The sequence below is a fragment of the Lagopus leucura genome, unplaced genomic scaffold (assembly GCF_019238085.1).
Source record: "Lagopus leucura isolate 7727_CA_CO unplaced genomic scaffold, USGS_WTPT01 Super-Scaffold_100002, whole genome shotgun sequence".
NCBI lineage: Eukaryota > Metazoa > Chordata > Aves > Galliformes > Phasianidae > Lagopus > Lagopus leucura.
Window position 1 is genome coordinate 33905770 of NW_024962263.1, and position 23122 is coordinate 33928891.

At 39.4% G+C, this 23122-nt stretch overlaps 1 protein-coding gene across 1 annotated transcript in view; it reads left to right on the top strand.

Moving 5' to 3' along the window:
- LOC122178910 (myelin basic protein) overlaps positions 1-22921 on the top strand; it is a 105597-nt gene extending 82676 nt beyond the window's left edge. The window contains exons 4-9 of the mRNA XM_042869464.1: positions 5473-5903; positions 17880-17984; positions 18519-18554; positions 19065-19097; positions 20032-20154; positions 21150-22921. Coding sequence (XP_042725398.1) covers positions 5473-5903; positions 17880-17984; positions 18519-18554; positions 19065-19097; positions 20032-20154; positions 21150-21206 — 785 coding nt within the window. The 3' untranslated portion in view covers positions 21207-22921. The remainder of the gene's footprint in view (positions 1-5472; positions 5904-17879; positions 17985-18518; positions 18555-19064; positions 19098-20031; positions 20155-21149) is intronic.
- Positions 22922-23122: the final 201 nt, after the last annotated feature.

A 23122-nucleotide genomic window follows, 5' to 3' on the forward strand; every position in this document is an offset into this window, starting at 1 on the left:
TGGTTGCTGCCATGTAAGTGTCTTTATTTTAAGCAGATTCCGTGGAACCCTTGCAAACTGCTGCTGCTTGCATGAACACTGCAGTGATGGGGCCCAGCACTCAAAATCTGAAAGTCCTTTGTTGTGCCCCAAGCAGCAAAATGTCAAATTGGAAATTAGTATTAGTGGACCAGGAGCAGCAAAATATGTATCCAACTGCATACAGACAGCCTGTTTTTACAGGATATTGGAGGCTTTTGTCTTCTCCCCTAGTCAGTCCTGTATTTTTAAAGGAACTGACACAATTGGGCAATACTACTTACTTACAAAGAGTTGTGTGCATGTAACCAGTCTTCTGTTCTCTTACCAGGTAAAACGGCCACTTCTGAATTGTCACGCGTTTCAATTTAGCATCAGAAATGAAGTGAGAGGAATTGTACTTACTTTTTCATATTGTAGTCATTAGCAACTGGAAGAACTGCTGAATGTTACTCTCTTAAGCAAGCTGAATTTTTCTCCCATTTCATACAAAGAAACCCACAAAAAGAGGGTATAACCTCCACCCTTCCTATTCCACCTGATGCAGTGCAATACTTATTTCCTTCAAAATGTGAGGATAAATGATGTAGACACTTCTCTTGCTAAGTTTGTGAAGACAAGTATTTCCATGATTGGATATGAGCTGACACTGCCCTTCTCCTCAGCAAAAACTTTATGTGTTTTCATGCAAGCTGTGCTGCAAGGGCAGATTCTACTCTGTGAGAGCCCTGCTTCAGTGGGAAAGGGCCAGGGAGGGCTTGGAAGAACGAGGTGTTTCTTCAGTCAGGGAGCAGCTATGCCAAGATATTAGCAATAATCTAACCATCAGTGCATTTGATCTATCAGTTTTTAGTCTGGCAGTAGATCCAAGATAGCATAATGCTACCTGTGTAGGTTGACTGGGAGCTGCTGTTCTGTAAGTCACCAGAGGTTTGTGGAAGGCAATGTTTGTCAGGCTCCTCACCTTGTGAAATTATAAGTGAAAGTTTCATTTGTCTGGCCACAGGAATGCAATCTAAGTGTCAGTTCTAAAACTCTGTCATGCTCTACTAACAACAGGAAAATCCTTTTCTACATGCTTAGCCAATGATCTTTATTATCCCAAGATGTAGTACAGAATTAATCTTTCTCTTTTACTTAATCTTGTTCAATAGATGTAAATACAACACTGCTGGTAACATAGCTAGTTAAAAATCTGTATTGGGCCGGGTGTTGGGTGTTTCTTCTTTTTCGTTTCTTACTCTATATTGAATAATAGGGTATTGTTTTTGTTTTTTGTGTTTGGTGGTTTGTTTTTGGTTGGTTGGTTTTTGTGTGTGTGTGTGTGTGTGTGTGTGTGTGTGTGTGTGTGTGTGAAACTGTGCCCCATGATACCATTATTCAACTGCTGTGTATGAGTGAGGTAGGTAGAGGTGCACTTTGCCAACCAGTAGAATGGAAACACCTTTTATTCTTGTCTGGTAGGAGTGCTCTGTAATGTCTAGTGTATGCAGTGAGGGAAGAGTCAAAAGTGTCGTGCTTAGTAGATGTTTTCTCGTTTTTCTGGAGGTTTGGTTTACAGTTTGACAAGCTGATAGGGAAAGTTGTGTTTCCTATGTAGACAAATATTCATCTTATGCTGTGAAATTGTATTGAAGATACAGAGAACATTTATCTCTGGTTGGAGTGTTTCCCCCAGAAGTTATAAGTTTAAGTAAGGAGGGGAGGAGGAGAGTGGCCTGTAGTGGAAGTAGTCTCTTAGCTAACCACGATAGTTGAACTCCTGAGAATTTATGTTATGATACACACTGGTATTTCTCTATATTGGTTTTGCTAGTGTAGCAAATGGAGAAACTATCTGTATAAAGACATAATGCAGCAGTAGATCTGTTCTGGTTTTGTTCAGAGCTATGACCAACTGTTTTTCAAACTAGTGTAGTGTGTGCAATCTATTCCAGACAAATATTTGTTCAAAATTGACTTTCAACAATTTGACAAGCATCAGACAAACCCAGTAATTAGCTCTTGAAGTAAAATGTCTCATGGCATACTGCCTTCTGCACAGATCCTTAAAGTTAGGCTGGGAGCCATTTTTTGTCTGCAGTGTCTCAGCATAGAAACTGAAGAGAAATCAAGCTTTGCAGCTTCAAGTAATTTGACCAGATAACTCCTTTCTTCAGCCACATTTAACTGGTTCAACAGTGTTTGCCACACTTGCCTTTGATACTTGAGACTGCTGAGCACCATGTAGTTAAATTCTGTTTCCAAGGAAATTAAATGTTAAATTGGCCTGGTTTTCTTTTGTCGAATTGTAGAACCATTAAGGTTGGAAAAGACCACTAGGAACTAGGATCATTTAGTCCAACCATCTACCTACTACCAACATTGCTGACTAACCCATGTCCCTAAATACTACATCTACCCTTTCCATGAACACCTCCAGGGAAGGTGACACTCCACCAGCTCCCTGGGCAGCCTGTTCCACTGCCTCACCACTCTTTCTGAGAAGAAACCTGAACCTCCCCTGGCACAAGTTGAGGCTGTTCCCTCTAGTCCTATTGCTAGCTAGTTAGTGATCTGCACTTTGTATAAAACAGGTTCTGACAGAAGCAATTGTTCAAACAGGGCTGAGGCTTATTTAGGGATGTTATTTTGATTGTCAAGAGATGGGATAAATCACTGTTGCCAAGTTGAGCTTTAAGGCATGGTGGTTTTGAGCATAGCAAGGTGTGTCCTGACACCTATTAAAGACAATGAAGGTTAGTTTTAATGTTGGTTCACTGAAAGCACCCTTGGAGTTTCCATTCATTTTATTTCATTAACAGACTGTTTGGATTTTTTTTGGTTAATCTATATTGCTTCATTTTGGAAACAGATGGGTTGTCCACTCAGACCAACAATGTACAATTTAATAGTCTTCCAGTTATGCCTATGGCAATGCATTGTGCTATGTTTACTCTTAAAATTAACCTATTTTGCAAGACTTTTTTTTTTTTTTTTTTTTTTTTTTTTTTTTTTTTTTTTTTTAATAATGCATGAAACCCTTTTCTTCTCTGACAGCTTTCTCTTGTAGAAATGATGTGTCGCAGTAAGGCTATTCTAGCTTGTTTTAAGTCTTATACAGCCTTGTCAAAGCAGAACTTCATATTGCAGGGAGAAACAAACAGAACCTATAAGCAAATGTTTGCATGTGCCATTATTTCTGGGTCTCCTAAAGATGGTTGCTCTCTCAAAATGTACTTCAAGACTTCACTTAGTTAGCTCAAATATTTTTATTTATGTATTTTTACACCTTAAAGAACACTTAAACGTGAACAAAATCTAGAAAAAAACTTACTTAAATGTATGCTTTCATTACTGAAATAGAACATACAGAAAGATTTATACTTCACAGCTCACAGAAGCAACTTTTATGGCACAAATGCCCTTCTTTGTTGCTTACCAATACACGTATTCAGTGACACAAAGCACAACTGTTGTAAAAAATATTAGTATGCAGATGCTCTGGTGTCTTGTTAATGCATTTAATTAAATACAATAGCTCTATTGTTTATTTTTCTTCTTCTGTCCTTGAATGCATTTGTATTATGGTATAGATTCCAGGGTTATGGTTGCTATTTAAAATGTCTTGCAGTTTCAGCAAGTGTCACATATTGGTGGTGCTACTTTATCTTTCATTTGATTAGGGAAAAATGGTTGAGTTTTAGTTACTGGTAAGAAATCCAAAAACATCTTCTCAGGAAAACTAAAATCACAAAGTTGCCAGCAAATATCTTCCTCTTCTCCACTGATGAGGTCTGAAGTTAAAATTAGCAGTAGTTAAACAAGCATATTCCTGAGAAATACTTCCAAGTGTTTTAATCAAAGGAAAGTCTAAGTTTCCCTAACACAGTCTGGGTAGTTTTCAAAGGTGCACATAAAAATTGCACAAAATATTTTCATATGAGAAGCTGTGCAAAACTGCAGCAGACTAACTGATAACAACAAATTGTCACCTGGTAAGTACTAGGTATATTGTTGTAGACATCATAATTTCTGTCTTGTGTTGTTACCCTTAAATTTATTTCAGAATTCTTCTCAGCCTGAGAAGAGGTTTCTTCAGTGCCTTGTGGGTGGGAAAAGTGGTATGAAATGACTACATCAAGTCCAAAATTGCTCTGAAGTACTGAAGCTCTGGCTACTTAAGAAACGTAACAGTATTTGCCAGATTCTGTCCCTTGCATGGCAGCAAAGGCCAAAGCAAAGGGAGATTTAATGAGGTAATGAGAAGACCATAAAAGTAAAACACGACTAGCTAGAGCTTCTCTCTGAAATTTAAAGTTTCGTTAACTCCAAAAAAACTTGGTATTTGTGACATGGGGTGTGTTTGTGACAAGTGTTTGCTCTGAGGCTGCTTCTCAAGCAGTAATCTACCAATAGATTTGGTTTGGTTTTGTATTCCTGTGAAGGCACGTTAGATGCAGTATGCATCTACATTTTTTAGTCTACAACAGAGGAAGACAAGCAAACAAAAAATTCAGTTTTCTGTCAACATAGAGCATGTGTGAAGGGCTGTGTCTTCTGTAACTGATTTTTTTTGCAGATAATTCAATGCATGCATTAGAACCCAGCTGTAGAGAAGGCAGCAAATGTTAACTGACATCAAGGAGATTTGTCTTGGAGCCTCTCTTGGACAAATGCTCAGTGGGTTATGATGATCCTTTTTATCACTTCTCATAAACAGTAAGTGCAATCAGGACAGCTTTGCTCATGGCCTTCAGCATCAGATAGCCAAGGCATCATATGAAGAAAAAGCGTCCTGAGAGGCAAAGCAGAGTTTGCAGTTGAGTATTCTTTACTTGTTTGAAGAGATGATAATTTAAGAAGAAATCTCTCACATCACATTTTGCTTTTGTTCATGAATTTAATGGAATTGCTCCATTGTTAAAGGAGTCAAAGTGAGAAATTCAAAGTGGGGACAGAACCATCAGGTGGAGAAGCTCTGATAGCGCAGAGGGGCAACATGCACTGGGAAATGCTCAGTCCTGCTACTTTCCCCTGTTTAGGATACAAAAAGCATACTTTAGAGTTCCAGTCTTCAATGGAAAGTACTGGAAATCTGACTGTCCAGACATTATAGCTGAAAGCCTCAGGGTCTCTAAGCCTCCCACATAAACAAAATTAGTTCATTTCAGTTATGCTTCTAACAAGTTATTAATCTATTTACAAATACTTGCAATTAAAAAAAAAAAAAAAAAAAGCCAACAAAAAAGCACCTAGAGCTACTGCACATTTTGTGTGAGGACATCACTGCAGTTTCAGTTCCAAGATAGCTTAATGTTCTTGCAGGCTGCTAGGGAACATAGTTGCATTGCAACTGCACATATTACGGGTTTTGTATTAAATGGCCAACTCAAGGCAGTGGAAAGAAAGCAGCATTGTTCCCAGGCTGTTTTTCACAGGCCTGTATTCATATCTCATCCTTGTTGTTTGCAGGAGAGGCAGATGTGAACCAGAACAATGGGACCTCCACGAAGAGCCCAGCGGTGACAGACTCCAAAGGCACAGCGGACCCGAAGAATGCCTGGCCCCAGTCCCACCCAGCTGACACGGCCGGTCGCCCCCACTTGATCCGCCTCTTTTCCCGAGATGCCCCAGGGAGAGAAGACAACACCTTCAAAGATCGGCCCTCAGAGTCAGACGAGCTACAGACCATCCAAGAGGACAGTGCAGCAGCTTCAGAGAATTCGGATTTGATGGCTTCACAAAAACGCTCCTCTTTCCGGCACGGATCAAAAATGGCATCGGCAAGCACTACAGACCATGCTCGACATGGATCTCCAAGGCACAGAGACTCGGGTCTACTTGACTCGCTGGGCAGATTCTTTGGAGGTGACAGACACGTTCCCCGGCGGGGCTTCGGCAAGGTGAGCTCTGAGGAATAAAGAACTGCACAGCCACAGAAAAAAAAAAGTACAATTAAAGAGGAAGGGTGGGACTGAAAAGAAGGTGTAACAACGATAATGCAAGAGTTGACTTAGCCAGCAAGACAGCACTTGCAGTTGCGTAACTTAATGCTTGGCTTTGATCTGAAAATAACAAAAAAAAATCCATAGATCTGAGAAACACAAGGAGCTATTTCTGGGTTGTGACAAGGAGTATTAGAAATCCAGTTGGCTTTAGAAACATTATCAAGTGGAATTTCTATGAGCATTTTATACGGTGCGTTATGTGCATTTGTATGCTGTGCTGTTTAGAGAGAGACATGAGCCTGCTTTTGTGTTGTTTTTAGTATTTGCAAAACTGAGCTGGATGAAAGCACTAAATGCAAGATGATGGCTAGGTGGTTGGGCAGTAACTGTGGGACAGACTTGGAAAGGTATGGTGGAAAAAGAACGGTGGCCAGATTTTCAGCCTGCTTGCATAAGAGCATATTTTAAGGTCAGTTGATAGCATTGCTGAGGGGACAGGCTGACAGTTGTGCAAAGAAAGTCCAGTTAAGACTTATATTTTAAGCACTTAACATCTTAATATCAGAAATTGTGTAACAAAATCATTTTTGCATTCTGACTTGAAAATCAAGGTATAGATGAAAGGATATTGTACTGTTTTCTCTCCTAGGATTCATTGGCATTCTTTGATAAGTATGATAGATACTGTATGTTGTTCACTGTTCCTGGAGAGCCAAAACTCATTTTATCAATTACATAGCAGTGGGTACAATGAAAATAAGCACTCTTGTGTTTGTGTAATTTACACACTACAAAAACATTTAAACTGTTCCCAGAACCCTCATTTTAGCTAAATGTATTGTTTAATACTGTTGCTCAAATTGTATATGTTACAAACAGCAATGCTCCTACTTGCCAGCTAGCCACAAATTTTTCAGTAACCTTAGAGAACCTGTGCTATCTGCTTCCCCATGGTGCTTGCTGGGACGGGTCATTACATGCAGCTTTCCCAGACCAGTTGTATCATGATGCCATTACATTAGGGCATGGTGCTTTAATGATCATGGGACACCTGCAGGCTGTCAGTGCACTGCTCAGCTCTGGACTTGGAAGCACAGCTTGTACTTGCACTTCCCTAAAGAGTTGGTGCACTGTGTTAGACCACTGGATGAAAAATGCTCTACAATGTCGGTATCACAGCTACAGCAAGCTTCTCAACTTGGGCACTAGGACTAAGCAAGCTGGGTATTCTGGTCTTCTTGTTTCTCATAGTTACAAACTGGGGTCAGTCATGCTTATGACAATAATGCTTACGACAAATATGAACATCTCCATCTTTAGTAGATGAATCTGACTGTCACTAGAACATTCAACAAGTGGTTGCTGCGATAAATTCTCACTTTTCTAAACTGCAAATATCACAAATTGTTCCTGACAATGCTGTGTTCTGCAATCTCACTGGCTAGCTCAACTCTTGCTCTTTTATCCATATACTGCATTACTCAATGACAAATCAGATATTAAATGCTCTTAATGCCAAGAAAACATTACCAAAAACTTAGGCTATACAGAGGTGTGTGTACACCCTTGCTTAGCAATAAAACAAACCAACCACCCCACTTTTTAGTAGCGATGACTAAACCATCGCTGCAAGTTGTACAGAGTTGTGTATTGTACCCTTTTGTGTAAACTTTGATTGCTATGCTTCTCTGCAGATCCCTACATAATCCATCATGTGAGGGAACAGAGTGCCATCTGTCTTATCTCTGTTACCATTCAGTTAAGTTAATTTGAGGCACTTAATGTCTGCACAACCAGTCCAGAATTATGGATGGTTAACACTTTTTTGCTCGGTAGAAGTAATTTCTTTAAGAAAGAAAAGACTACATTTAATGTTGGAGTCCTGGCTTACATATTTCAGCTGGAAGCACAGAGAGGCTTTGTCATCTTGGCAAAAGCCAGTCACATCAGCACTGACTTCAGTGCCAAAGCGTCTCTATTCCCATTTATCACAATGATAATATTGATGCATGAAAACATATCTTGGGAATCTAGTCCATAGGAGAGTTTCAGTGCTGAAGATGTTGAACAAGTGCCACAAACAATTTTTGTTTTTTTTTTTTTTTAACTATTATTTATTTAGGCTTTGAATCAATGCCTTTTGGTTTCTTGTATCAAGGAAGGCTTGTGGTGTCATTTATTTATATGTATGTACACAGAGGACATCGAGATGGCTAAATAATCTTATTTGTACTTAAAACCTAAGTAGCTGCAATTTGTTGAATTTTGTAGAGTGTCAGAGTAGTGATATACCCCAGAGGTGTTCAAGGAAGAGCTGAACAAGAATGATGTCTTCTGGCAGTTTTCCAAACTCTGATAAGGAAACAGGGCTTTGCTAAATAAGATACTATCCCAAAAAGCACCTTAAAGTAGAGAAGTTCCTGGGACTGTATGGTTTATTTGCTTGCAGTCAAGTTTTAAAGCCTTTTAAAAACAGTTCTTCATCTGCCTTCCTTGTGCCCATCTTTTCTCAAGCGAGCTGTGCCCAGTGGGAGCATGCATCTCAACTGCCCACACCAACAAGCACTGGAATGCAAAGACAATACTCGCTCTTTGTACAAATTTAGGACTGACATTCAAGCAAAACACAGTATAAATTCTTTGTGGAGGCATTTTCATCTTTCAGCCATAGCTGGAAAGCACATAAATGAATAATATTCACTATTGTGTAAGGGAAGGTGGGGTAGGAACAAAGAAGCAACTGTTGTGTGGCCTCCTTTTCTCCCTTGGAGCAGATTTCTCCCTTATCATGGAATTCTGAAGTTAAATTAAGAGCCTGTAGGCATCCCAGGGGAGTAAATAAAAACAGAAGTACTGGAATGTACAGAAATACTTTCTCCTCTACAGGGCAGCAGTGCATTTGCCATTGTTTTCTCCACCCCAGCCCCATCGAGATTTTGATAAGAATCCTCAATCAAAAGCACAGCTTGAATTCAAACTTACAGAACTTGATTAAGGTAGAATATTCCGAGCACAGCTACTGTTACTCACAGCATAATTTTAGTCGTATTATAGAAGATGTTAACAAAGTGACAGAACGAACCTGCAGTGCAGACATTTCCAGAAGCACACAACACAGCAGTGTAACAATAAACTATGTTCGTTCTAATCTTTATGGAATATTTATCTAAACATCTGTGAAGTGTATGGGCAACTTTATGTTACAGTTCAAACCTCTCTTGTCTCTTAGGTTTTAACGTGTATTCAGCTTCAGTATGTGCTGAATGCTCTTTTGTTCCTTTATGGGAACACCTGTGACTAAATCAGTTGGTTATGCTTTTGTAATTCTTTTCTTTATGATTTTTTTGTTGTTGTTCTGCTAGGGTTGGACTGTGAAACAAAAACTTTGGTCCCAATTTAACATTATGTATTAACATACTAAACTTTAAACTTAATTTGTGACAAAATGCAATGGAGCAAAAAATGGCGAATGGCAGTGAATGAGAGGCTTGGTGAGAGAAAAACGGATTGAGTCATCTTCTATATTTTGCTTCAGTTTTCTGTGTAACCTTGTGAACCGTGGCCTGTATGAAGCTTTGCACCTGCATTTCCTACCCACTCTGTGTGTTTGGGTGCAAAGGGTATGGAAGGTGGACACAGACTTCCTACCCTAGGGCTAGGAGGTAGCTGAGCTCCTGTGCTCCTCAGAGTGAGCAGAAGTGGGGATGATTGTAATGGGGAGCTGAAGAAAATGTTGCAGATAAAGATGCACATGCATAAGGTCTCAAAGAATGACACAGGCCTACATGATTGTCAGAGCACCCATTGATCTTTTTCTCTTCGCACGTTGAACTCAATCTAATCTTTTGCGCAAGCTTTGATGTATCGTATGGCACTGTGAGAAAAGTAGTTACAGCAGTGCTAGTTTGCCTGTCAATACTGTGATCTTTTACTTGCAAGTCTTGATTTTCAGGGAGTGGCATTGCTCACCAGATTCTGGCTTTGTAAACCTGCCGTGCAAGCAACGTGTGTGTAAATATTTTGGATATAGCTTGTGGTGATTGACTGTAACAATTTGGTTTTAATCTTTTGCTTTCTATGTGCTTTGTTTATATACTCATTAAACTGTTTACATGACAAAACTGGCGTACTAATGATTTAATTTCTTTTAAATACTTATAATATATTAACAGAAACACAACAAACCACTTCATAGTGCAAGAGGGCAGACAAAGTAATTAAAAGTAATTAAATTTGTGGGAAGCGTATGTGACAAAGGAATAGAGCTTACCTTTTAGATGGAGATGATAGGTTTTCAAAAACCAAGGCAGTACATCTACATGGGGTGAACTGAATCCAGCTTCTCATTTTCACAGCACACAGCAAGGGGTGATGCAGCACCTAACAGTGAATTAGTGTCAGAATTTCCAGTTTCACCGATGTTCATTCAGTCTGTAAGGCTTCTGAGCACTTTAGATTTGTCTGCTTAAAAAAAAACAAGTAACCTGCACAAAAGAAGCAATTATTAACAGGTAAGTGCTGCATATCACCTGACAAGTGGAAGGCTCGGAAGCCAACATTGCACAAGATACGGTTTAACATCTTCATTTAACACACATAACCCATATCTGTTATACGTGCTTAACATTTAACACATGATTTCATGCGCTGGAGCCAATTATCTCTTGCATCTTGAAACCATCATTCCTGTGAATATGGAAATCAAATTAGCTCAGATGAGATACTTAGAAGAGTGAGCAGTAATTCTTGGTAAAGTCTTGGTTTTGTATCATGTCCTGAATACAGGAATGGGACAAAGTGCAGTCAGAAATGGGACAAAGCAGCAGCCAAAGATTTCAAGGAGAATTTGAAGGGGAAATCACCATTGGATGGGCAGGAAAAACCTATGCACTTTTAGAATTAGCTTTTAGAATATTTTATCCACTCAAATACCAGTAAATCAACCAAAGCATTATAAAAATCACTGTTTCTGGTCATTCTACAGCAGAAGTCTTCCCCTTTTTACAACATTTATAACAGTATGTTCCACCTCAGTTTCTGTTGCCTTGTTTCTGGAGACTTGTACCCATCAGCTCATGTAATACTCTGTTTAAAAAGGAGATAATGGTGCTCTCTAGAAACCCAACCATGCCTTATCTGGGCTTAAACAAGTGACAAAGGCAGGAAGGGAACCACAGCTCACACACAGGTCCAGTGAACATGTTCAAAGTTTAGCATAATGCTTTGTGCTACCCGATATAACATCTCTCTCACTATGTCTACTTCTTTTGCTGCAGTCGAGCCATATTATTTGTAAATCAATCACTTTATATTTTAATCTATTTCATTGTTTTTCTTCTATCATATAAGCTCAATTCTTCACAAACCATGAGCTGTTATCCTTAGCACTTTTGCCATCCTGGGATGCCCAAAGCAGTGATGTTTTGAACTTCATAGCTATTTTCAGATTGCAACTAAGTAAACGCTCCCTAATAGAAAACTGAGAAAAAAGTTAATAGTCTGTTTTGCTGACCTTATTTTGTACCACCGTCAACACATGTTATTAGCAACAGTTGGTGGCTTTCATTTCATGTACTGATATAAAATACCTGATGGAGCTCCTGAGATGTTGTCAAGGTAGCTGTGTGGTTACCCATCGCACAATAAAGTGACCAGGTGTCATGCGAGCAACACAAAGTCCTTCACTTTTAATTACTCTTATTAAGATACTCTTATTGGATCTCACCGGTCTTTCATTTGTAATACACTTACTTACTTTTTCATTTTTGACATTTCATACAATTAACAAACCCTCAGGGATGGGAGGCCACTTTTTCTCCCTCCTCATTTTATAGCAACTACATCATTGGCATTTTTACCTCTGAGAGTATTTGTTTCAAAGAAATATGCTGTTAAATATGCCACGTGTAATTATTTTGCAATAGTTTTCTCTCTTTGCCATTGTATTTTTCTCCTAACTTAAGCTACCATCAGCAATAATACATGTAAACAATCTGCATATGAGTTTAGCATGTCTTTTTTTTTTTTTTTTTTAACCTATTATAGGCAAAAAAGAAACAGAACATGGCCAATGCCTTTAAATAAGAGCACTGATAAAGCAGTGTAAGGTTTGAGGGGTTGGCATTCTGCTGGTGTTAGCAATTAGAGGGAGGAAGTGTCTCATGAAATGAAACCAGCACCACTTTTACCTCAGCTCAGGGCTGTAACCTTCTACATTACTGTTTTTCTGGTCAGCAGTTGTATGATGATAGCATACACTTGGTATTTACGTAGTTTAGTTTTCCAAAAAATTATCATCTTTTATTGCATTTGCTTCTTGATTACATGCAAATATTAGGCATTGGGCCTCCTTAATGTTTTCACATTTCTCATTTCTGCTTTCTTGCTAATATCTGTAACCACAGCGTTACATTCTTTTGATGTAACCTTGCCCAAACATGTAGGCTGTCAGCAATAGTGATAAACATCTCATCTGTGATGCCATTCATGTTGTGGCAATGCACATCTAAGTCCTTATGGCTGGGAGGTTTGTTGGTGGCAGAAGCTACCTGGAAACTACCCTGAGAATCCCTGTCCACAACCTCTTCTGTGGAACGACTCTTCTCAAAGAAAACTTATGCTGGGTTTCTATAGAGGTAGTTTCCACAAGACTCCATTCACAATGCCTGAATGACACCACCTTGATAAAAGCAGCAGACAACAATACTGAAGATGCAGCAGAGTCTATACCTGAGTAGATGAAGAGCCTCCTCATCATGAAAAACATTTGAATACAATGACTAATGCTAAGCAGATAAATGCTGCAGAAAAGTAAATTGGAAAAAAATAAACGTGAGGAAAAGCCCAGAAGTATGACAGCACCGTTCTCTCACTCAAAACTGCTATAAAACAGGTCATTATCCTGAAGCACTGCCAAGATTCTTCATCCGTCCCCTATAATTTTTTACTGTCACCTACTAATTTGTGAACCATAATCAAGGAATTAAGGAGTAAAAGGGTTTTGAAGAAGTATGGTTCTGGATCATCGATGCTCACTTACCTCTCCTGATGGACTGTATTACATTGCCTCCTTCTTCAGGCTGTCCATATCTTTGGGTTTCTTTTCAATCATCTCTGTTCTTTCCTCCAGCATGTTTTGTCCCCATCTTTGCTTTGGTTCCTCCTCTTTCTGTTCACCACCTATTTCAAGGCAAAAGAGTGCAATGCTGAGTTCAAGTTGCGCCACGAGAGGCTCAGGTTGGGTATTAGGAAAAACTTCTCATAAAGAGCGGTGCGGCAGTGGCACAGGCTGCCCAGGGAAGTGGTGGGGGTCACTGTCCATGGAGGTGCTCAGGAACCACGTGGACGTAGCACTGAGGGATGTGGTAAGTGGGCAATAGTGGTGGTAGTTGAACAGTTGGGCTAGATGATCTTAGAGGTCTTTTCCAACTTTAATAACTCTGTAATTCCACACAGGGCTGAAAGCCACAATCTCCAAGACTCTCTATCTTTCCTCCTACCAATCTGCTCTGTTTCTTTGGGCAACTCGTTTTGGTTCTGTCTTAATGTCTGTGAGAAATTTACAGTACCATGACAAAGCTACATGGCTCATCCTTTTTGAAGTGATTAGAAAAGTTCACTGAGTTAGATAAATACTTATAAATCACTTATAGGATCTCCTTTGGTCCAGCATGGGGAGAATGTGTCAGCTTTTCCCTCTTTTATTGCAACAGGTCAGTAAATCATGGACAGCCTCGAAGAGACACCTGTGAGGCAAGCTCTGAGGCAAACACTACATACAAAATACCCCTGAATTATGAAACAAATTGTCATTCTTCCCATGATTGCTCTGCTCAAACTACATATAGTATAATGGTGTATACAGCCATTGAAAGGACACATCTCTCTATTTCCACTTGGAAGTCTGCTTTGAAACACCTAATGTTTAAAGGACATTTTTTTTCTACCACCACTGCTGCAAATTTCTTAATGGGGTTAAGCATTATTTCCCACAGTGGAACAGTTCGGTTTTATATGGCAATCTGAATGTACTTCTTATCTCTCTATCTTTTTTAAAAGCACAGATTTTTTTATGATCCATGCACAGTGACTTCTGTGAAGATAACCCACTGAAAACCATGAAACCCACTGAACCCATGAAGAATTGCTTTTCACTCTTACACATGTCAAAAATGCATACAAGGTTTGATTTTAAATCAGCTATTTTCCAGTTTCATATGCATCTTGATTTTTTCAGGCAGCAAGGTTACATATTAATGATATCAATAGGAATCTGAAAAGCTGTAAATTTGGTACTCCTGAGCTAAAACACCTCAACGTTGTTGTTGTCACTAATACATATCATCTACTGCTTGGAAATTAGAAGCTCTAAGTTTGTCTTTAAATGTATATGCAGCCTCTATTTATAAGTGATCTTACAGGGAACAAGAGGCTTTGGAGCTTGTAATACATACTGCAAAGTCTCCCTTAATAAGTAAGAGCTGCAAGACTCATTGCTTACACCAAGCAAAAGCAGAGACGCACTTCACAGGATCTCAATGTCACTAAATGCTGCTACTGCTCAGCCACACTTTTACACTCACCATCATATCTGAAGGCAAAATCAAGTGGGACACTTAGAGTACTTAATTGCACTTGCTTTAAATGAAAGTGAATCTACCTCCTAAATCTCACTGTTCTCAAGTTAGACGAATATATCACAAAACAGGATTAACAAACTCAGCATCCAAATGTTTGAAGCAAAAGGCCTCTACTCCATTTACCAAACAACCCAACGCCTCTCCCTCTCACCTCCTGCAGGGTCAGAGTGCGGGCATTAACACCACTTAGCAATTACAAAGTGCCACAGAACATCAGGAAAATTGGCCAGGCCTACTGTGTCAGAAAAGTGAGCATTTATTCAGGGATATTCACCACAATCAGAGATGTAATACTCTTACAGAAGTGCAAGTGGAACACATGCTTGAACTGCACGTAGATTCTTGTGACAGCGTGAGAGAGATGGCAATCAGCACACACCTAACAGCTCTGTCAAGGTTTTCAATACAGTGGAATGACACAGGGAATGAAATGCCCACATGCAGCTACTGTTAAAATACCTGCTGCTTTTCTTTGCACTATACTGAAAGTTTCTGTAGTGTCTTAGTGGCCAGCTCACATAACACATTGGCACAGGGAAATAACACAACTTCCCAGTATACTACAAGCAAGAGCCACAAAGCCTCCCATATCAAATCAGCCCCAAATACAGAATAACCTGGGATATTTGACAGACATACACACGTTCATATTCACATTAATAATCCTTAAACTTAATTTCACAATGGATTTGCAAACTATGTCTTTGTCCTCAGATCTCCCACACACAGCCTAAGCAAATACCCTGCATTGGCCAAAATTGCCTATTAACATTATTCAGATTGAGGGATCTTTCCCCTGTGGCTTTTTTTTTCTTGGCACATGTATACCCAAGCTGGCTTAGCTGTCAAGCACAAAGTTAACAGAGAGTGCTGGAAAGATGAGCATTCCTCTCTGTTCCAACTGCCAATTTCTGCCAATTGCTGTTTACTACAAACCATCCTGCTGCCCCAGAAGTTGCACTGGTGCAAAAGAACCTCTGCTTCAGTGTTTGTAAACAGAACCCAAGAGGCCTAAATCTTTTTCTAGGAAAGGAGACAGACTCTTTAGCAGGGTCTGTAGTGATAGAACAAGGGGAAATAGTTTCAAGCTCAGGGAGAGTAGATTTAGGTTGCATATAAGGAAAAAAGTCTTTTGCAGAGGGTGGTGAGGCACTGGAACACATTGCCTAGAGTTGCAGTTGATGCCCCATCCTTGGAGACTTTCAAGGCAAAACTGGATCAGGCCTTGGGCAACTTGATCTAGCTGTGATGTCCCTGTTTCATTACAGGGGAGTTGGACTAGATGACCTTCAGAGGTCCCTTCCAACTCTAAGGATTCTATGACACTAAATTCAGGACTATCCTTTGCAAGTGTGTTTCATAATCTATAGCCAAGTTTACTTTCCACTGGCAACATTCTAAAAGCTGATAGTCAGGAAAACACTGCAATTACCTGAACACACTCAAATTTAAATTTTTAACACCTATAGCTATTAGTTATTGCTCTTCTGAGGGAAATGTCTTTTGTAGATCACGCATGTATGCAATCTCAGTAAAATAAAAACCACTGAGCTTTTCCTTCTCCCCTTTAGGGCTACAAAAATTGAAAGGACACGCTACAGGTGGAAGAGAGAATCCAACAGCTTATACACAAAAGGGAAACATGTAATTTAGACTTAGAATACTGGAAGATTCTGTCCACACATAAAACTTCTGATCACATGAAAGAAAAGCCCATGATTTGTAACAGTGGGAAACACTGTCATAAATTCTTACAGACCATCCTTATTCTTAAAAACAGGTTCAGATTTGCTACTGCTGATTCACTACAAAGGGGACCCAAGCAAAGACTATTCCAAAACGTGGCACCACTGATCTGAGAAATTTTGTAGTCACCACACAGTGACATTTTTCAATGAGCTAAATTATTAATGCCTCATGATGGGCCAGAATGCTAAAATCGAGAAACTCAGACTCCACTACATTGTAGAACAGAATTATTCCCACCTTTTTGTGCCTGATGGCAAGATACATCTGCTCGTGTATTCCATTGGGCTTCACGTAAGATTGATAGCAACTGGCTGTTAAGACATTGTGATCTGCAACACTGCTGAAAAAGTGTAAAAGAACACAGATCAGAGTGTTTATGATAAACATATATCGATGTTCTCCTTAAACATAGACTTAAAAGACAACATGGCAAAGGTAACTTGTTCTGAGCACTTGTTGGTGCCTTACAGGCTCTCCTCCTCATTGCAACACTGCTCATGAGCCAGGAGTCCCACTGCAACAACACAATCAAGTCCTTCTGTAGCAAGCTGAGCCATGTTCTTCTATGCAACAAAAGTAAAGTGTATTCTAAGTAACTGCTCATACTGTTCCAGAGTCAAACGTTCATTCTGTTTGGAGGAGCTTATGTTCTCTCACTATTTTATCTCACTACTCTTTCTATTTCTGTTTAGAAGCCAATGAAATCTGTATCACCCATGTGGTACTTTCAGAGATGCCACTGTTATTTCCATTCTCTCCTGCCTTCCCTGTTGCACACAGCTGGGAGAGAAGCACTGTACCTTGACATTGGCAATGATGGACAGACGTTTCTATTTGGGTCACTCATAGGTACAGATTCTTTTTTTAAACTTAGTCCTGCTGCATCCATTGAGATAGCTACACAATTGTTTTTGACATTATTTTTACTGCAACAACTGCCTCGTGCTCTCAGTATTCACTCTTCACAATGTCTTTATCTGTGTGCTTTTGTCCTCAGTAAGTGCACTTTTCTGTACTGCAACAGGAACACCATTGAAAACAGAAACATTGTCAGTCTCCTTTCATTACTTCACTCCAAAACACAGTTGCTCTTGCAATTCATTGGTGCTATGCAGTCTATGACAATGGAGAAAATCAGATACAATCCATTCCTGCTCTCCCATGGAAGATGATCCAGCTTAAGTTTTCTCAGGTTTTCTCTCTAAAAGTGCATCCTATGGTCCAACTTCAAAGGAAGCAAAATTGTAAAGTTTCTGCTAATCAGAATTGCCCCAGATTTAGTTCCATGCTGGGCTGTAATGCTGTTACAAACACACACACCATTATACAAACATACATGCACAACATATGTATGCGTTTGACACAATAGCATCTTTGCCACTCTATCAAAAAATTGTTCCTTTTGCAGCACTGATAACTTTCTGACTCAATCCCTACAAATTTCCAAGGCACTCCCCTCTCCTTCCCCTCCCACAGAGTGAGCTTTTCCCAACAGCTGCTGGTCTCCTTTCTCCCTGCTGACCAGACTCTGCTGTTGTTGCAGGATATACATGCAGCCAGGGCTAGCCATGTAGGCTCCATCCCCCAGAGGTCTCAGCACGGCCGGCCTGGTGATGACAACCCTGTAGTCCACTTCTTCAAGAACATTGTAAGTTCCACTTCTCATTATGCACTATAACTCTCCTTCAGATCCACCTATAATCAAATAAAATACCCCACAGTCATTACCCTTTACTAACAAATTCTTCTACACCTTTGAGCTAACCATGCAATTCAGTGTAATTTTACCTGGAATCAGTCACATTTCAAGAGCAGTTGTCGTAATTATGCAGCTTCACCATTTACAAGGTTTGTGCTGCTGTCTTTTCAACCAGTGTATTTGCTTAAAAAGAAATTAAAAAATGTTCACACGGCAATAAAAACAAAATTAACAACTAATACACAAGGCCTAATAACTCCTGGTGACATTCAAAGTTTCCTGAAGACACTAAAGGTCAGGCTGGACAGGGCTCTGAGCAACTGATGGAGCTTGTGGGTGCTCCTGCTGATTGCAGGGGAGTTGGACTAAGTGACCTCTGAATGTTCCTTTCAACTCAAACCATTTTATTATTCTCTGAATCTGCTTAATGATTATCACCATTTATTGTTCCTTTGGCTTTATAACTTTTCTGTTGTTTTTTAGGTCTCACCTCGTACTCCTCCTCCAATGCAAGCGAAGGTAAGAGCTGGCCAGGGCTCAGACAGTGCCCAAAAGTCTTTGGGGCTCATTTATACCATTTCAACTACCAGTCCATTTATTTTCTTTGATCATGCTGAATAGAAATCAAGAATTGCCTTTGGGAATAGGATTTTTCTCTCCTCATGCATTTCCTGATTTGCTGCATGACATCTAAATTGAAGCCAAATGTTGGGGTCTTTATATCTAAATTTTGTTGTGGGTGCTTCACATAGTAATACTAACAATAGGTACAGCTGTCAGCCAAGCTCCAGGAACTGTTTTCACACTGATAAGCTGACACAACTCCCACAGCCCATGACTGATGAACACGGCTAGTGATGGAGGCTCTTGTGATTCTGACTGAGAACTTTGCCTTTTTCATTTTATGGAATGACTGATGCTTCATTATCTGGCCAATTTGACATTGTTTTTCACTGCATTCTCAACACCTTCTGATCCAATGTTTTGTAGTGACCATTGTGCCATTGTTTCTGTTTCTTTCATGTGCAGGGAAGAGGACTGTCCCTCACCAGATTTAGCTGGGTAGGTGATGAATGTGCTTTCAGAAACAGCCATATTATTTACCAGGCCAAAGCATATCTTGCTCCACTGCCTCAAGCTGCTGCAGCAACATGATAATTTTGTTTTGTCTCGGTTTAGCTATTTTGCTTTTCTTGTTCTTCTTTCCTCCCTCCTCCCACAGCACTTTAAGATGGTAATCGTGTCGCTCACTCTTATTCAGCACACTGACAGCCTCGCAACAAACATTTCTTTTGCTTCAGCATGAAGGGAACAAAATCCACTGCATGACAAAGCTGTCATCCTTTAAACATGGGAGACTCACTGCTGCAGGTTTCTTTTCATGGGAAGGACAAGAGGGCAGGTGGTGTCCAGGTGGGGATGTGTCCCCAGTAAGCCCTATAGAACTAACACTGCCACTAATTCAAGTATTTGGTCTCACCTTTCCTTGCCATCTCTTCCACTGTGAAGAGATCAGCCCAAGTTAGAAAAGTTCCTCCTCTAGTTATCACAGCTAATTAAATCCTACTTCTCTGCTGCAGGTTTGGTTCTGTAACGAGAACATGTACATTTTAAGCTAAAAAAAAATACTACAGCCTTCAAGCTGTTACACATTTCTTTCACTGCCAACAGAACACCAACTTACTTCATGCATGATCACCTCAGAACTTGTAAATTGAATTTATTTTTTGTTTAAGTTTTGTCATGCAGGTTAATGCTCTCAGCATCCGCTTTTGATTATTAATTCTTCTTTTACAGATTGTTTCCCTCAGGTATCAGCACACTGAAAAAACCTCCTAATGCTTGCCTTCACTCCAGCTTATTACTTAAAAAATCATTTTATTGTGTCTCCTCTAAGATTCTCTATTTTTCAGCGATGACAACGAAAGATTACCATATGAATATGCACTTAACGTCAATGCTGATTTGAAACATACACCAAACTCTTTCTTTGCAGGGTGGTGAAGGACACAAGCCGGGATACGGAAGTGGAAAATTCTATGAGCACAAATCTGCTCACAAGGGACACAAGGGATCCTATCACGAGGGCCAGGGCACTCTTTCCAAAATCTTTAAACTGGTAAAGTACAATTGAACTTACTGTAAGTGCAAACAGTCGAGCCCAGAGAAAAGCTGAGTGCAGCTCAACCTCTCCAGGAGCTGCCATGTTTCCATAAACCTTTGAAGGAAGTAGGCATTCGCAAAGAAATTGCCTTATAAAATCACCTCACAAATAGGTAAACCATTTGACAAGAGATTAGGCTTCAGGTAAATGGTTTCTTTGGTTTGTTTTTTATAAAAAAAGGCAACTGAAAATTCAGTTTTATAAATAGAATCTTTAGAAATAGAAGTGAAATACTTCAATTATCCTGAAATGCCCACTTATAAATCATTCGCAGTTCAAGTATTTCAGAAGGGCTCCAATCCATTGCTTGCTTTAAGAATCAAAACAACCCCTCAGAGTTGAGCCTGGCTCTCACCTGTGTAAATCTCCAAAAGAAAGTTTCTCACCATGCAAGTCTCTGCCTGGTGCAACTCCAGAGCATCACAGAAGAACATAGGCCAACCTTTTTTAACCTTCTGTGTAAGGAAAAAGGAAAAAGACACATGAAAAGTGTGTTTTATGGGAAAAGAAATTAGCCAAATCTCAAATAAATAATAAAAAAAAAGGAATTCCAAGCCTTCAGCTTTGATCTCCTTTGCTAAAAAAGCCGTAGGGCTTTTCTCAAATGTATGAATTGTTACAAATATAATCAAGAGCTACTTTCTTTCTTTTTTTTTTTTTTTTGGATGTACAAACACATCGCTTTCATAAGGAAGACCTGAATAAGAACATGCATGTACAACCAACACCTGCCTAGCTACATATGAGAAATTTAATGAGAATAAATGAATCCTATGTGAAAGTATATGAGAAGCAATTGGTTCATACAAAAATTCAAATAAGACTTTGCAATATACCAGAGTCATTTTCATTTAGATATGTAAGGTTTTGTATTAGACTGATATTTTTCAACACGTAGCCCCACACACACAGTACCTTGTTGTTAATTAACTCCATTCCTCCTTCCCCAGGGAGGCTCTGGCTCCCGGCCTGGATCGCGGTCTGGCTCACCAGTTGCGAGGCGCTGAAGCTCTACAATGCCATTCAAGGATCATTCACGCACTCCGCTTCATAATCTAACTGCCTTAAAATTAATAACAACTGCAAGAATTACCTAGTTAGATGCAGTCCATTATTTAGTGCCAATTAGGTTCTGCATGCAGTAGATAATACAAACTTCTATTGGCAATCCCTGACCAACAGTTGAATGAAAGGAACACACAAAGTAGATTTACTAGCTGTTCTCCCTGTTTTACATAGAGTAACAAGATGTCTGACTTTACTCATTCTCCTTCAGGGTGCCCTAACTGTATGCTGGACTTCATTATTTCTCCCAGGCTCCTAATCTGAGCTCCAGCCTTATGGTTTCATTTTAGTGAAGGTCAGAATCACAAATAAAGAGTTAATGTCTTGGATACTGAGCACTGCCATTAATGAGCATTTGAAACACTGCTGTAAAAACAAACACAAAACCCATCATGTGCAGAAGTTGTAAGGACTGTTTATCCAAATCCTTTTTTTTTTAATTTATTTATTTGGGATTTTGGTTTCTGTTTTAATCTTCCTTCTCTCACTCACAGAATAATTTATTTTCATAACAGGATTAGGCAGTCACGGAAAGGTTCACCAAACATTGCGAGTTCAAGGTATGTGAAATGTGGGAGGGGGCAGATGTAATAGAATCAATACGATGCAGAGCAATGGCAATAAGGAAACGCTTTCCGCACCACAAATTGCTCACCGCATCCAAACCATTAGAATTAAGAGTAGATGAGGGAGAGAAAGAGGATTTCAAATTTGAGTTAGACTAATGCAAAGAAACAAGGGATATTCCCAGCAACAAAACATCAGATCACACATGTGACCACTGGACGTCACTGTTGCTCCACATAAACTGCTGCAACAGCATAAACTTTGCAGTAAAGTAATTACATATAAACATGAATAAGTCTAATTTCTGAAAGAAAGCCCTTCAGTACTGGTGTCTCAGATAGTCCTGCACATCTCATGAGAGAACTTCAAACCTCGCTCTTGGTATTGCAGCAGTGTTGTATTTGGTTGGCTCTTCTTCTGACTGAGTAACATCTGAATGCCTGTTAAGGGCAGCGCACCAAAGCAAACTCATAGTAAACTACTGTGAACATTTAACTGTTGTACTGTAGTTGCCTCATAGAAATGAGTTATAACAGAGTTAGATTTAGATATTAATTTTTCACAGATAACTAAAATGAATGTGTGGCAATGGTATTTCCAGCCACACGTAGAGAAATACAAGGCTCTTCTGAATTGCACTGTTTTATTACTTAAACTCACCATTCCTTCAAGCTCTTCTCTAAACATCTGATTAATTACTTCCTTTTTTAGTTTTAGCCTGCGTTGTAGACTGAGGTTAATGCTTCCCAAGTTGAAACTGCATCTATGTGTCCAGTAGAAGTTACCTATACACACGTATGTTAATTCACATCTAAATCTATTGTAGGTTTATATTCAGTGTCCATTAATACAAAGCAAGGGAAGATGGAGAATAGAAAATAGAGACTAAGGAAAACAAACCCACCAAAATTATATACACGTATTACATCTTCTGTTACCTGTGTTGTTTGCTATGTGTATTTTTCTATTGTAGCTTCATTCAGATTTATACTCAGCAACGTAATAGTGGATTTAATTTGAAGACATATTGTTCTTATAGGAACAAAGCTTTTAAAATTTATCAAAATAAAGTAATCGATATGTAATGAAACTTGAACCGGTTTTGTCTTTTGTAATGTAGGCTGTGTACAAAAAAAAAAAAAGCTCCTTTTTTCCTCCTGCTATTTATTCAGTGCTGAAGATACTGGAAAATGCCTCAGTTGCACGTTCATAGGCTTCCTGTGACATTGGTGGTGCCTGAGCATCAGCCTTGTGGGCCACGTTATGACAGAATTCATGGGACAGCCAGGGG